The sequence below is a fragment of the Lottia gigantea genome (genome assembly GCF_000327385.1).
Source record: "Lottia gigantea unplaced genomic scaffold LOTGIsca_141, whole genome shotgun sequence".
NCBI classification, from domain to species: Eukaryota; Metazoa; Mollusca; class Gastropoda; family Lottiidae; genus Lottia; species Lottia gigantea.
The window spans coordinates 422,489-439,634 of NW_008707634.1; the positions used below are offsets into that span (position 1 = coordinate 422,489).

A 17,146-nucleotide genomic window follows, 5' to 3' on the forward strand; every position below is an offset into this window, starting at 1 on the left:
CAAGAATTGTGCCTTTTAAAGTTTACGAGCTAAAAATTGAAAGCGTTTTCACTCATTTGGATATATATTTCATTAGCGTACATCTATGGGTGATAATAAACAATTTCACTATATTTTGCCAAATTCATCAAAATTGTGCCATCTAGAGTGCTTACAAGCATAAAAGTTAACGTATTTCCAAGAACAAGGGCAATAACTCATACTAAATATTTTTTGTTCCATTTTCTGATATTCAATAGGGTTTATCCTTGGGTGATTACGAACACTCTCACCAAATTTTGTCAAAATCCGTCAAAACTTGTGTCTTGTAAAGTGTTTATGAGCAATTGTGGACGGACGGACATTGGTGACGGCAATAACAAACACAATGAAACACACAATCAGTATTATTGATAAACTTACATGTAGATATATTGAAATCATTGATTAAAGCTAATTATCAATTGGCCAGTCCTTGTGGTTCTTTTGTATTTTTTGCAAAGTTTAGTTTCCGAATAGCACACTGTCAAAAGCTTGATCTTAACCCAAGGCTGTGCAGCTAGGCTGCTTGTAGAAGACCTACTCAAATAGAACTTCTAGGCTACTAGTGCACCTATCGCCACCAGAACTGAGAAAGATTGCAGATACGAGTTACTTCTGTAATGCCTTGTTCACGTGATGAAACCTAACATTGAGTGTAAACGGGAGATTGGTTAAGGTTTATTTGTAAGAAGCTGAAACATAACAGCATTTTCATCTCTTGTATTCTTGAACTCTGGTACGTACCCTGATGCAATCATACCTATAAAAGGCTGAAAATTGAAAAATGAACAAGGATGTACAAAAACTGACAATGAAATAATAAATTGAAAATAATAAAATAGTCAAAGGCTTGAGAATGTAGATGATTCTAAGATCATGATGTAATGACACACTTAGCCTAATCATATAACCTAGCAGTAAGGGGTTTCTTTTAATAATTTCTTAAAAACAGATTTCAGTTTGACATTCCAGGCTTTGTTAACAAATTGCAATATCATTAATAGTAGGTGAAAACATTATAATATAGTGTCACATATGCATAGAATGACGGGGAAACTGGCCTGTAGGGGTCTATGCATAATTTCAAATTTGGCGCCATTGCTGGTTTTGTTTACATTTCAGGAAATGTTTTCACACAGCATAAAATCATATAAAATTGCGATAGAAATTATGAATCCTTTGATATTTTATATCACACGAGTCTCATCTCATATAATCAGGCATAATTTTACATTGTGTAACGCTGAACGTGAAAGATTGGATAAGTTTTAGAGAAAAGAATTTCTTGTGCAGTAGAAATAATTTTTTATTCTCATTAGACAGAAGAGTTCTACAGAAAGATAACTCTTGACATGACTGAGCTAAGTTTCAGACCACAAATACCAAGCATGTATAATGCGATAAAAATTGTAGCAAATGTAACAAATAGACATTAACGAATGACTAAAGAACAGAATCTCTATATAAGACAAAATATCCAAATTAAATAATTATTAAAACACGCTTCTAAACATGGTTAAATATTATCCTACTTATTGTATTCTTTGTCTTATGGATATATTACCTTTAAGGCTGTGTTTGATAAATACTTTAGAATCAACTGATTTACCTATATATAGTAAAAGCTAGAAAATGTCTGATCAAGTAGTTATTGTAAGATCATGTTGTGGTCCGTGTTCCAAATGAACCACAATGAGACCCGATGAGGGAGACTGTATTCTAAACCACCTCGGTGTTTAGGCTACTGATGCTAAAATGTTAAAACTTTACAGAGCTCGTTTAAGAAGTATTCGTTCATTCATTCATTTTATACGATATTATTATAAACAAGTCTAGATACTTATATTCTTATAAGCTTAGAGACAGACTTCACAATGTTCCTGAAAATTCCAATGTTTCTTGCAGTCTGTTAATTGGTTGGATTTGTCGAATATGGGTGTCAGAAAGACAGGTTATCCTATTAGTAAAGTAAATTCATTTCAATAGAGATATTTATTTACAAATACACTTTATACATTTACATTTCTTTATTCTAGTAAATTGACTTAATTAAGTCAAGAGACATTTATTATATTATATATCATATATACATGTCTCATGTCAGTGATGTTTTCAGATAAATATTACTAGATAGTCAATTTATGATTAAAATTATATTTGATCTAAATTTACACTGTCCTTATCCAATGTATGAAATATTTACAATTTATCAAATATAGACAATGTTTCAGATATTTACAAATTATCAGATATTTACAATAAATAAACCAAGTACTAACGATCCGAACCGCAAAACGAAACCCGAAATCCATATCAACCTTTTTGGCGAAACATTGGTAGCAGCTAATGAACTTTTCAAATGAGGAAGTATATCAATCATAAGTGAGGAAGTATTTCATAATGAAAAGTGATATCAGGTGTCTAGAAGAGTAAGCATACCCTGTCTGGCGAAATTATCAGAAATTTACAAATTATCAGTTATTAACATATTACCAGATATTTACAAATTATCAGATATTTACAAATTATCAGATATTTACCAATTATCAGATATTTACAAATTACCAGCAGATATTTACAATATATCAAGTATTGAAAAAAAATCATCGACATTTACAAGGTATTAATGTATCCAGTATTTATAATGTTTTCAGTATCTATAATATATCCAGTATTTACAATGTTTTCAGTATCTATAATATATCAAGTATTTACAATGTTTTCAGTATCTATAATATATCAAGTATTTACAATGTTTTCAGTATCTATAATGTATCAAGTATTTACAATGTTTTCAGTATCTATAATGCATCAAGTATTTACAATAGTTCCAGTATCTATAATGTATCAAGTATTTCCATTATTTCTGGTAGAGTCGGTCTATCAATAGCTTGAATTTTTGTACAAGAATTATATAATGGAAATAATTGATATACATTAGCACGTTTTATAATTTGTTTAAATAAAAAACCAAGACTATAAATATCTGATTGAGGTGTAGAGAAACATCCTTCTCTCACTTCCGGTGCATAGAATAGACACTCACCTAGACTTCCCGAACAGCCTTCAAATCGCATACCTTTCCTGAATGTTGCCATGCCAAAATCAATAAATCGAATGTCCAAAGTATTTAAGTCAACTAAAATATTATCTGATTTTAAATCATTGAACAGAATATGATTACAATGAATTTGGAATAAACTTTTACAAATATTTTTACAAATAATAATCCAAGCATCTGGTGGCAAATCATATTCCAGATAAATATCTTCTACATTACCATGACCGTAATATTCTTGAACTAGACTGTAATTTCTAGACTTTTTACGTGGTGTTAAAACACCAAGAAAATTGGGTGTTATATCTTGTCCTTTAAGGTATGATAATATCTGAGCTTCTCGTTCGATATCTTCCCAGCTTACACCATGATGATGAAATTCTTTGATGACAACTTTATTTTTTATGTTTTTCATACTGGCAAGATATACAACTCCAAAACTTCCTCTTCCTATTTCATTATATGAATTATCATCATTTATTTCATATCTTATATCGCTTCTTTTAATATCCTGAAGTACTATACTGTTTAAAGTTTCTGGTAAGTGACCTATATCAATGTATCCACAAGGAACAAATGGAGAATTCCGCGGATCGAATCCAAACATAGATAACATAGTAGAATTATCTAGGGAAAAATGACCAAAACTGTTTATAGTAACTAAGTTCCGAATATCAAACTCTTTTTCAAAACTACTATAGTCTTCATTGTTAATTGTGTCGTGTTCACACGAACTAGTATCGTTGTTACTGGAGTTAGCATAGTGAACATCAACGCTGGTATGATGAGATGAAATGATGTCCTGATTTTGCTGTAATGAAATACTGTGTTCATTTGCATCAGTTGGTGATAAAAAATGTTGATTTGAGCTGGAATCGTAATCAGAATCAATCGAATAGTAGTGTGCATATGAAGTGGAAGACTTATCGGGTGATTTGAAGGAAATATATTCTGACTTATCACTTTTATATGACCTGTTAGATTCATAAGATGATTTGAAGGAATAAAACTCTGATTCATCACTATTATATGATTCAAGGGTTTGATATGAACTGGTAGCTGAAAGGTCAGTAGAAGAATCTGTGATGGAGTAAAAATATTCTGGAGTATCAGCATTTGACTTGTCATGTGAGTAGTTATTGGTTGACGTGCTGTAAAAATCATCCTTGGCAGAATACCAATCCTCTGTATCTAGAGGAGTGTTGTATTTAATATTAACTGGATCAAATAAATCAGATGATGATCGAATATATTCTATTGACCTAGAGTTGGCAAATCTATCAACATCTTGTTTTAGTTGTTCAATAGATGCTTTCAATGATTCATGCATGCTATCCAAAGCATCTTTAAACTTTTGGAAGTTTACCATGATTTTATCTTCAGAAAACTGTTGTTGGCTTGATGTTCCATTGACTGAAACAGCGTGTAGGCCTGAATCTGGAGATCTCGAAGCATCACTTACTTCTGATGACGACGTCTGAATTGAAGTCGAAATTGTAGTGGCACTCACTTCAGTAGCTACTGGTATCCAGTTGTAGCTTGTCTGTGTTGCAGCTTCAGAATGGTTGGATAGTGTTACAGTTTGAGTCTCTGTTGATACAGATATACTACCAACCATTTGTGTTGAAGTGTCGAGCTGTTCGCAGATTGGCTCTGAATGGTAGGAGACAATCAGAAAACGGATTTTTTTAGGCACTACTTCGGAAATACCAGGAATATCTCCCGTGCCTGTGTTACTGCTGATCCTGAAAAACAGCAAAATAAAGAATCCTTAAAACCGAAGAGCTGTATTTGTTATATCTTAAACATTAAAATATATTTAAAATGTCACATTGTATTACATTAAATGACATCTGGGGATTTTTTTTAGGGGGGGGGGGTTGTTTTTTGTTGGGGGAAGAGTTAAACACTCATCTAATAAGGATGCCAAATCGCCGAGTCTTGAAGAAGCGATATGTAATAATACACTAACCTGTATTGATGTGTATTTTGCAACAGATCAGAACTATAACCACTGACTGTAGATCGAGTCAGTGCATTACTTTGCATTACCTAAAACAAACCAAAGTTGTCATTATAATTAATCAGTTTTACAAAATATTTAAGAAATGAAGAATGGCTTGGGTCAAATCTCAAAGGCGGCACCAGCATCCCGAGACTGAGGGTACAAAAAGGTATCAGACTGTCTTAACAACAGGTGGGCGGGGTGTGTGTAAAGGTTGAGATTCATTATGCAGCAGTCCTGTGGAATAGACATAGGAGGAAGCCTCTGAGAGGGTTTCCCCCCTTTGAAAAATAGAATTGAATTGTGCATTCTGATACATATTTAGGAGCAAAATATTAGAAACAAAGTGGTGGTAAAATTGGGGCTACAAACCATTATTCCCATTAACCTTACCCCCGTTTGTACCCTGACTGGCTTGGGAGTAAGTAGCAATTATTTTAAGACATGGGATGAACATTGCATTTTATCAGTGCATCTTTGATAATCAAGAAATGATTTTAAGTCTATACAGAGATGTTACAAAACGTACCTTTAATGCCTTTAATCTTAGGCTGTTGAAGCACTGAAGATTTTGCTGAATTAAACTTGGTTGAAATCCATCAGAATTCTTCATCCTCTCTTCATTGGGAGGATTTAGAATCTTACTCTGATAGTAGACGTCCATAATTTCCGAGTTTAACATCATTCTATGTTGAATAGTTCAATATAAACAGTAAAATTATGATAATTTTACTAGAGAACGTTCTATCAACTTCTGGAAAACTGAGTTTCAAGAATAGAATAACGTTAATAATGGTATAACGTCATAAGTAAGAATAACGTCATAATAGCAAATGGGAACACCCTTTGACCTCTAATAATGAATAACTCATAATGTTCCATAATAACCATATTCCTCGTTACATTAGTTTTAGTTTTAAATGTTTGTTTTATTGTACAAAAAAATTCTGTAGAACAGTAACCAATTTTTTAACGTGTAAGAGCCATTGTAGAAATAACTATCTTCGCAAATAAACTTTACTCATATTCGTTAACAGATTCAATCCACCAGGACATGGAAATATGGGACCCCTCTGACCTTCTCAGCCAAAATTCAGTATAGCGTCTCTGCTAAAGAAGTTCAGAAGTACCAGAAATGTATGAAAATCGCATATCCAACAGTTTAACATTGTAGAATAAAGTCTTATTGTGACCACATCAGTAGCAATGTGTCGACTTGTCAATCGTCGATCATCAATCATCACGTCAAGCACCAGGGTAATGTTTTCAGGCATTGTATTTGTTGAAGGCCCACAACGCTTTCAAAGCCCACCTCTTTACAATGGATTTGGATACTGTTGGTGGAAAACGCCTGATGTAATCCTATTGAGATACCGCAATTAGATTTATAATCCGATTGAGATACCTCAATTAGATTTAAAACTTTTTATCCAACCCTTATAGGAACTTGTACATTATTATGGTATCAACTCTTATTGAAATTATGTTGTACAGTTTAATTAGCAGTAGAACTACAATTACTATACAAAACAAAACAATGAAACACATAATCGGTATTATTAACTTTTCAATATAAATCTAGATGTATACCTTAAAACCATCGATCAATGCTAATTATCAAATTGGCCAATCCTTGTGGTTCTTGATATGCAGTGTAGGGGAGATAATCAATATTAAAGGGATTCGCCATTTTCGGGGGGTTAATTTAGGTCTTTTATATATGTAAATAGTCTTCAGAAGAACTGCAAAAGTATTGCTCCATTTTCAGTCGAAAATAGTCATTCAAAATCTTTCCAATCTTTTGAGAAAATCGACTTGAAGTTTCACCCCTATTTTCAAGAGGAGAATCCCTCGAAAGGTGGTTTCGGAAACTGTCGGAAACTTAAAGTACTGTGACAGACAAGGAAGGAACTTGAAATTTGGAAGAGAACAACTTCAGACTGTTGTCCATAGGCAAACAAAATATAGAGACTATAGTGACATTATAAATTAAAACACATAGTGATATTCACAATGTCAAGCCATAGCGAACCCCGTCTAATACCTTGACAATAGACACTTTTCATGTTGAATTGTCGTACGACAGACACCTGTTGTCAAGTTGAGTTCAAATCAAACACATTGTTCGAAAGCACCATTATTAGAAAGAAATTGTCATTTTAAATGGCGTCTACCATTGTAGAGGAGCTATAGTATTTAGGCTACACGCACAGCTATATTGTTTACGGTCTTTCTGTCGAGGGCTGTGATTGGCTGTTATCGATAACGTAAAAACCAATGAAATCACTACACTTATTGGCATTGTAAACAACTGTGGCGGAGCCAAAGGAGGCTCTTCCCTCAGAGCCCCGAAGGCAAGATTTTCGGGGAAAAATCTCATAATTAGGTTAGAAATTTGGGCAATATCAGATATATCTATAGGCTATACGGATTGTAATGTCACTGCATACTAGCCAGATTCTTCATAAAAGGTATAAGGAACTATCAGAGAAAACACGGACTAACGAAAGACCAAGGCAGAAACCTTATATAAGTCTTTGCATAATTTTTCCCGCTCCAATGAAAATCTCTTAGAGTTAATAATTGGTGTCTAATTGTTGAATGAAGTGACTGAATATATTAAACTGACTTTTACAGCAAATTGGTCGGAGTGAATATAGAATAAGAATGGTATTAATATAATCTGTGATTCCACATTTCCCGATATTTAATAGCTTTTTAATAGAATATGGAAATGACGTTAATCTACAGACCCCTATCCATATCGATCGTATTGAACATTGTCTGTACGAAAATCATTTCGAAAATTGTTGAACGATCATTGACGTCTGAGGGACAGATTTGCCAATTGAATCAATATGACGATCAACTTTTAACTACAAATGGAAAAAAAGTAATTGCAACGATTATAATGTAATGTAATGTAATGACATTCATTGGCAGTGCCGAACGGAGTACAGGTTGACCCCTCAGAAAAATAGAATGCACCCCCAAACTGTACACCCAATTCATTTTCCAGAAATTTCAAATATGATTTTTTTATGTTTTTGACCCAAGAATATGTGTCAGAAAGCACGAAATTAATTCTATTTTTCACAATTTTTTCTTTGAAGAACACCCCAATGCAATGACATGTCCCTATTTGGAATCTCCTCCCGTTTAGTCAGACTGCCCTCTGTGTCTAACACCGTCAGTCTGGTATGTGTATTGCTCAAATTGAATACATGGTTCCAACAAGGTATTTTCGAGGTGATTTTCGTTATATGTGAATGAATAAATTAGAATGTTTTAACAATCATCCCAAGTCCATCTTATTGTCATACCCATTCTTACACAAGTAGAAAATTCCAAAACAAGAGATTTGATTAACATAATTCATTGTGAACGAGTTAGCTGTCTATAGGTTAATCTGTCGACGTCTATTACATATTGCGTTTTAACTCACGGTGACTGGTACGGCATCTCTGGAGTAGGAAGGAAATACGTTTGAAAACGTCTTTGTAAGTATTTAATTCAGATGTTTAGAAATTAAATGTGCTTAAGGATTATCTGACAAAGGCTTCATCTTTTTTTATTAACTATTAATTCAAGACTATTAAGCATAGAAATTTCATAGAAATGCTGAAATGCTGGATTTCTATTTTCCAAAAGTCTTTTTGTCAGATATTATCAAGTCGAATTTTAATTGTAATCCTTTTTTCTTCTTTTTTTGTGGTTGATATTGAAGTTTGTTAGTTATAAGTCCAGACGAAAATATGTAATTATTGTAATCATTATTTAAATATATTGTATAATTTGATAAATTGAAAAAAACGAGTAAGAATAATTTAGATTAATTTCAACTTAATTGAATGAAAATTCGCGCGGATAAACGGACAAAATTCAGCCTGTATTGTTTTTCAAACACGGGTAAGAAGCATTGCAGTCTCTTGCCGACAATAATGAATATGACACGTTAAGCAAGACACGATTCACTGTATATATATGATCTAAATAATCAATTGATGACAATCCCGCCAAAGCTGTACGCTTTAAAATGATTCTAAACAGTATCGGGAACATTGATATCATCAATTTGCTCAATTCCAATTTTCAGTCAGACGACTGTGGCTACACTAAATTCCACTAAATTTAAGCGTTTTATGACATCACTATTGCAAAAGCTGCTATTGATATATAAGGACCTTTGTCTGCAATGTTTTATAGATAGACTTTTAAGGCAATTGCACAGATGTGAATATACAATTATTTGTACAATGTTCATCCCCAAAAGGAAAAAAAAAACCAACAAAATGGCAATCACTCGGGATACCTTCTTGGAATTTTACACAACCAAGTTCGCTTATGCCAGTAAGAATATAATTGGATGGATCTACAGAAAAGTCGAAACCTCAGGTCTACTAGTAGCCTACTTTTCGGATCTCTCAGCTAAAGGTTTTGTGAGGTCAAAGTTTTGATAGGTCTGAGTTTTAATATGACTGAGGTTTATACGAAATGAGTTTTGTAAGGACTGAGTTTGAGTTTTGTTAGGACTAAGTTTTGTTAGAATTGAATTTGTTAGGACTGAGTTTTGTTAGCACTGAATTTGAGTTTTGTTAACACTGAGTTTTGTTAGAACTGAATTTGAGTTTTTTTTAAATAAATTTTGTTAGGACTGAATGTTGTAAGGATTGAGTTTTGTTACTAGACAGTTTTACGAAGTACCTTTATAGGTTGGGTATAGCAACTGGCAACTCGGACCCAATAAAACTCCTTGATCCAAGAAGTATCGAGAATGCATTTCTCACACTTTGTCTCTGGTTGGTGATGCAGAGGTCCCAACAGGTTGAATCAGGGGGCAGCCCTCAACTCGAACGTAAACCACTGATCAGGACATTTATAGTGTAGGTGTGGTATTTCTGATCGTTTGTTTTTTTGACTATCAACAGACTCAAGATGCAATCAGAAGAGTTCAGGAAGCGAGGTAAAGAAATGGTAGATTATATAGCTGACTATATGGATAAGCTGAGTTTAAGACGTGTAACACCTGAAGTAGAACCTGGTTATCTCTCTCAACTTTTACCAAAAGAAGCCCCAAAGAAACCTGAAGAATTCAATGAGATCATGCATGATGTAGATAAAGCAATAATGCCAGGGGTAAGAATTTGTGCTATTTTTTTTATCAAAAAATTCCCATACATAGAAATTACACTAAAACCCGAAACACAAATATAACAGACCATGTTGTTCATAGTCTATACCTTATGATCAAAGCCTATACCTTAAATTCATAGCCTATGACGTATGTCCATAGCCTATAACGTATGTTACTAGCCTATATCGTAGGGTCAAAGCCTTTAACATTGTCCATAGCCCATAACGTATGTTCATAGCCTATAACGTATGTTCATAGCCTATAACGTATGTTCATAGTCAATGCCTCATTTTCATAGCCTATAAAGTATGTTTATAGCATAATAATAACGTATGTTCACAGCCTTGTGCTACCACCTGGAAAGTATAACAGACCATGTTGTTCATAGCCTTTACTTTATGGTCGTATGTTCATAGTCAATACTTTATATCCATAGCCTATAAGGTATGTTCATAGTCAACATATTATGTTCATAGCCTTATAGTACCACCTGGCGCGTATGTTCATAGCCTTGTGGCATCATCTGGCACATAATATGGCAAGTATATATTTGCCGTATTTCATACCTCATTTTATCGTTTGTAGATTACTCATTGGCAACATCCAAATTTTCACGCTTATTTTCCTGCTGGTAATTCCTATCCATCTATACTGGGGGATATGCTCTCCAATGCTTTCGGTTGTATCGGATTTTCTTGGGTAAGTATGTTTGATTATGAATAATATGATATTATTATCAAGAGGAGACATGTATCTGATCTAAATCGCTGAAACTGATGAAAAAAGCCATCGAGGATCATTCAAAATGGAAAAGAATGCTAAATGGAAAGACAAAGGCGGAAATAGTAAAAGCTCACACAAATCACTGTACATTGTCTTAAGCTGGTTTGCTGCGTTTGCGAATCTTTTTTTAATTACACTCACATCCAATATTTCTCCATTCCATACACTTGACATTGTTGATATAACACCAAATTGATGTTTCATTCCAGGCTGCAAGTCCGGCATGCACTGAATTAGAAACAATAGTACTGGATTGGATGGGTAACTATAATATTTTGTATCATGTCTTTGCTTTTTTTTGTTTGACTCAATGATTAAATCTAAAAATACATGGAAAGCGCATTTCCTCATATGCTTGTGGTTATGAAAGCATTTAAACGACAAAGAGATACCATATTCAAACCACAATCATTGGTAAGTCCAAAATCGAACAAAGTCAAAGGGGATCTGAAACAAGGTGGAAATGAATGATTTCAGGAGATTCAGAATTGTAAGCTGAAAGTTCTAGCGTTTTGTTTCAGGTAAAATGATCGGTTTACCAAAAGAATTTCTACATGAAGATGGTGTTGGTGGAGGTGTTATTCAGGGTTCTGCAAGCGAATGTGTTTTGGTAGCGTTGCTGGTTGCTCGTCATCTGGCTGTCAGGCAGTTGAAGTCTCGATTACCCTATACCGAGGATGGTATTCTACTATCTAAATTAGTAGCTTACTCATCAAAACTGGTATGACTTCACAATGTCAAGCTATAACGAACTGCGTCTAATTAGTTCGTAGTAGCTTGACATTGTGAAGCACTTTCAAAGCGTGATAGTTGAATAAACTACTAGCGCAAACCTAAAGCGGCAAACAACTGACATGTTTTTTAAACTTATGATAATTAAGTTCCAATATACTATATAAAATGTAGCAAATGGTAAATGAGGCTTGGAATGAATGTTCAGTAAGGGTTCTCATGACTGTGAGGAACACAATAAAGATAGGTACACATCTTGGTAGGGTACAATGCGGTTAAGCAACACATGAACAATATTGTCATGCCTCACTTGGTAGAACTATTTTGATCCCTAAAATGTCATGATCATAACATATCAAAAGCAATTGGCATCCTTAACATAATTATATTGTAGGCACATTCATGTGTAGAGAAAGCAGGGATGATTGGTTTTGTTAAAATGAGACAGTTAGACGTAGATGAAAATTTTGCTCTCAGGGGAAGTGTTCTAGAAAGAGCTATTGAAGAGGACCGACGGCTTGGACTTATTCCATTTTTCGTAAGTTGAACTAGATTAGGTTAAATTGTTTTTTTTTTCTTGCCTTTTTTGAGTAAGGTGCGTCACAGTGAAAAATAATTCAGATAGTTCATTTTCGAATGGGGTTCTTCTATAATAGATTTATGGAATTGCGACAAATACTTTTGTGGTTTCTAAAATTATAGATTTCCTTTGGTTACTTCTTTCGCTAATCTCTTTCCTTTTATTAAATAAATAGGTAAGTGGTACTCTTGGAACTACAGCCTGTTGTTCGTTTGATAATTTAGCTGAATTAGGTGAAATTTGTTCTAATGAACGGATCTGGTTTCATGTTGACGCAGCTTATGCTGGTAATGCTTTGATTTGTCCAGAGTTTCAGCATCTGTTAAAGGGAATTGAGGTATGTTGACTAACCTAATTGACATGAACTCATCCGAAATCATCATTATGAAAGCAAAAGGCCTCGCTTAGTGCAGCGTAAGATATCATGAATACGTTTTGACATGGTTTTATTAACCCCGAGGAAGTATGATAAATGGAGTTGTGGACACTGGACACGATGCGTAAGATAATACCATTGAGAGCAGAAACGACTTTGTAAGGTTTAAGCGATTCCGAACTGATGACAACAATCCCATTCAACATCTGTGATTGTACTTCATTGTTAATCTTAGGTCGACATGGTTTTCAATTAATTAGAAATATTTTCAACGAAACCGTAACAATAATAGCAACAAGCAGACGATATGAAAGCATATTAAGATAATCATGTCATAGTTTCCTAGTTTAATAACTGGACGAAAAATCCCTTTTCTATGACTTACCGTCATAATAGGCATCAATTCTTTCATGTTATCAGCTGAATTAAACAAATGGTCTGTCAAACTTAAAACATTTTTCTGTTACAGAATGTGAACTCTATAAATTTCAATACCAATAAATGGTTGCAAGTAAACTTCGACTGCTCTCTTTTCTGGTAGGCATTGGTTTTCTATACAGATAGTTAATAACAGATTGTAATCAGCTATTATATACTTTGGCCGTTTAAGGGTCATATGCGATAATCAACTGAGAAAACCTAAGGTTGTACTTCGTTATGTTATTTCTTTCCATTTCTGTGTACATGTTTTTTAAAGATATGTATACCATCTAATTATAGGGTAAAGGATAAAGATACGTTAACAACTGCTATGACTGTCGATCCTTTATACCTACAACATAAACATAGTGACAGAGCCATAGATTTCAGAGTAAGTTCATTTATTTTAAATATCAAGGTAACGAAAGTATAGATTTCAGAGTAAGTACATTATAAATATAAACAGTATCAGTCATAAATTTCAGAGTAAATTCGCTATAGATATTATATGATATTATATGACTCAGAGCCATAAATTGCAGAGTTATAGATACTATTATATCAAGGTTACGGAGGCATATACAATTTTCAGAGCAACCTCATTATATTATAATATATGACAGTGACACAGGCATAAATTTCAAAATAAGTACATTATAGGTTTTATATATCAAGATCAGACGATCAGTAATTTTTCTTTAGCATTGGGGAATTCCACTCAGCAGAAGGTTCAGAGCTTTGAAATTATGGTTTGTTTTGAGAACTTATGGTGTTGACGGACTACAACATCGAATCAGAGAGGTGAGTCTTAATTTTGTCTTGTACAAATCTTAAAGAACCGGGTGCCTTTTACCCTTATACCACGAATATATAGTTTATTCCCAAATTCTAGAACAGACACATTGTTTATACTACTGTAATGAACTGACAGACGGCGATGTTTTTTGTGTCTTACATTCCAGATATCCTATGTAAAGCTGACATATTTAAACTTGATCTTGTCGTTTCTTGTTGTGGATTGTTGTTTGATTTGTAATGCATTATCAAGTCTTTAATCTATAATTCATATTCAAGCATTGTCGATTGGCTAAACTGTTTGAAACTCTGGTGGCCACTGATCCTAGATTTGAAGTTTTGGGTAAAGTGACCATGGGATTGGTTTGCTTCAGACTCAAGGTATGTCGTTATTATTTCCCCTACATTACAGTTTACTCCCGTTGTGTTTTATTTAATGTCTTTTAGATAAAGGGTTATGCAAAGGTCAAGAGTACCTCCAATCTCTGTCATATAATAAAGACGAAAGGGTCGATCACTATGAATATGGGAAATCTAGCGGCTAATCAACGGGATGGTCCGATGGTCGCAAATTCCTTCGACAAGATCTCATTGTTATTACTATACTTGAATTAGATTCAATAACCACTAAGACCATTTCCGGGCAACTGGAGACGAGAATCCGAGCAAAATTCCAGAAAGTAAAGGACGCGCTTAGATGACGGCAACTGCGACTATAATCAGTATTCACACATAGGCGCGTCGACCGATCCACCGATTAATCAGATCCAGTATGCTAGCTCTCAATTTCTGTCAGTCGCAAAATCGACTTGAACCTTGTAATCATTCAGTCTGCAATTTTGATTTTTAGGGTTCGAATTACCTCACTCAACGTTTGTTGAAATTTACCAATGAATCGGGACAGCTGCATATGGTTCCAGCACTGATCAATGAGCATTACGTCATCAGATTTGCTATCTGTGCTGAGAGTGCTTGTGACGAGGATATCTCATTTGCCTGGAAAGTCATAACCAAAACAGCAACAGAAATGTTAGCAGCACGACTCAGTCGAAAGGATACTAACATATCCATGGATCAGAAGAATCAAAGCTCTATGGACAATTCGAGTTCAGATAGCTATGGTGACGAGGAAGATGACGAGGTTTTCCCAGAATTTGACAATAATATCATATTTGATAACCAACGCTGCAACATCCAAAGAGCTCGTCTTCGGAGAAACATGTTTTTGAAAATGGTTTCTGATCCTAAGAGCTACAACCCGCGTGTTTTGAAATCTTTGAATTTTGATAAAAATAGCAGCAGACATCGAAGTAAATCTCTTGGTGGTATTGGACCACTTTCTCTTAGTCCTGATTTTAATTTTGGTTCATCCATTTGACTTCAATGCTTTGAAATCCGAACTATGTATATATATAGTTTAAATGTAACTTAAGAACAGAGAAAGCACTATTGGTGCAAAAACTACACTAAAACAATGATAAATATTTTGTGTTATATTAGTGATTAATATCTGTGAAATTTCAACTCAATATGGAGTAAGAATAATTCAAATAGTTCGTTATTCAAATTTATTGCCAAAAATAGCCCTCAGAAATAGTATTGTCTGTTAAACATTGTAAATAAATATATTACTGACTGGATTTTGTTGGAAATGGGCTACAAAACACAACTGGAATTCGATAGCATTCAGTCGAGTTGTAACTCATAAACATGGCATATACCCTAGGTACCGCTTTTGATATCAAATAATATGTTTTCCGTCAAGTACGTATTTTCTGAATGCATGTGTCTGCCATTAATTGACGAATTTAATCAAGTATATTTAAATCACTTCACTGCCAGTTAAATCATCCAAAAGGGTTTTAAGCAAAATATAATACGGTCGGGTGGAAAGTGGTCAACAGGAACCAATCAAGTTATAAGGCGACACAAAAACGTGCAATACTATGATCTAAGCTAGGGGTACACAACAACCGACTTAAAAGATCATTATGAAATACTGGGTTTAGATTGTATTTATTAACATGATATAATATTGTTGTACAAGGATAAATAAACAAGATACAAGGGTTGATATATTAACAAACTAACAAATTACACTATTTGATGTTATTGAAGATTTCAAGATATTCACTGCTTATTACAGGATTGGACAAATTACGCCCCAACATGCAGGCTCACTACAGGGACAGAAAGAATCTGTAACATGAAAGGCTTCCTAGGAGTCTAGTCTAGGAGTATCAAAAGAACAAATTGTGGAAAGCTACTTTAACAGCATGTCTATGAGCCTACTATTTGAATTGAAGAGCGTAACTAATTTCAGTTTTTTTGTTTAAGTATTGATGCAAGAATGCTATGAATCACAATTGTAAAATTCGTTTATCTTCATCTTTCACTGTTAAAGAAAAGTTATATAAGATATTATTTCAAAATATTTTTTTTTTCATTTAAAAATCAATAAGTGCCATTTTTGCTGTTATAATAAAAAAATATCAGTGAACAATACTTAATGTATTAAAGAGTATGATTTGTATGAAGATTTATCTCAAATGATAGTAAGGGCCTACAAGAAGATTTATTGGCACCTAACAGCTATCACGTTTCCACTAGTTGAAAAGTGTCCAACATTATACAATCCAATATCATTCAACATCATAGCAAAATATATTGTAAATTGAAAAGTTTTCAAAGTAAAACTTTCAGCATATTGCAGTAAGGTTTCATGTTTCACAAAATACAAGCCATGTACATCTTAAAGGAATAACCAACTACAAAGATCTATCAACTAATATAAGTATGGGGATGCAGAGGGCATATACATCATCCTAAATCACACATTATCAACAACATCTTTCAATTAACACCTTCCACCATATCAAACACAGTGGAAGTAGTTAAACAATCAATTTCCCTGAATATAGAATCAAAACACATCTGATAGTATTGTAACCTTTTGTCAACCAGTAAGTTAATAAAAATATTAACAAAACTCTGCATATGAACATATTCCTGATGTCATAAATCACTAACAGTTATAATCATGTGTAAACATGATGTAAACATTTGTTAACAAATATTCATCTGTAAACAAAATGTAAACATTTGTTAACAAGATGTATGACTAACAGTTCACACAATTCATAATTAACAAATGCAATAATGCAACTTTCCATTCACAGTTTACAACTTGTAAACACCATCAACAATTAAAGAGCACAAAGCACCAAACTAACAAAGGCAAA

At 33.6% G+C, this 17,146-nt stretch overlaps 2 protein-coding genes across 2 annotated transcripts; one reads left to right on the plus strand and one right to left on the minus strand.

Annotated features, from left to right (window-relative positions):
• Positions 1 to 2,858: 2,858 nt before the first annotated feature.
• LOTGIDRAFT_172771 (hypothetical protein) lies at positions 2,859 to 5,748 on the minus strand (the record flags this gene model as incomplete). Its single annotated transcript, XM_009049944.1, has 3 exons — positions 2,859 to 4,824; positions 5,052 to 5,131; positions 5,614 to 5,748. 3 exons carry the CDS (start codon positions 5,746 to 5,748, stop codon positions 2,859 to 2,861), a joined length of 2,181 nt encoding a protein of 726 aa, XP_009048192.1.
• Positions 5,749 to 10,019: 4,271 nt separating this feature from the next.
• LOTGIDRAFT_139922 (hypothetical protein) lies at positions 10,020 to 15,282 on the plus strand (the record flags this gene model as incomplete). Its single annotated transcript, XM_009049945.1, has 12 exons — positions 10,020 to 10,220; positions 10,804 to 10,917; positions 11,211 to 11,262; positions 11,523 to 11,722; positions 12,128 to 12,271; positions 12,489 to 12,650; positions 13,159 to 13,226; positions 13,410 to 13,500; positions 13,812 to 13,910; positions 14,184 to 14,285; positions 14,755 to 15,010; positions 15,107 to 15,282. The coding sequence occupies 12 exons, from the start codon at positions 10,020 to 10,022 to the stop codon at positions 15,280 to 15,282; spliced, it is 1,665 nt and encodes a 554-aa protein (XP_009048193.1).
• Between the last annotated feature and the right edge of the window lie 1,864 nt (positions 15,283 to 17,146).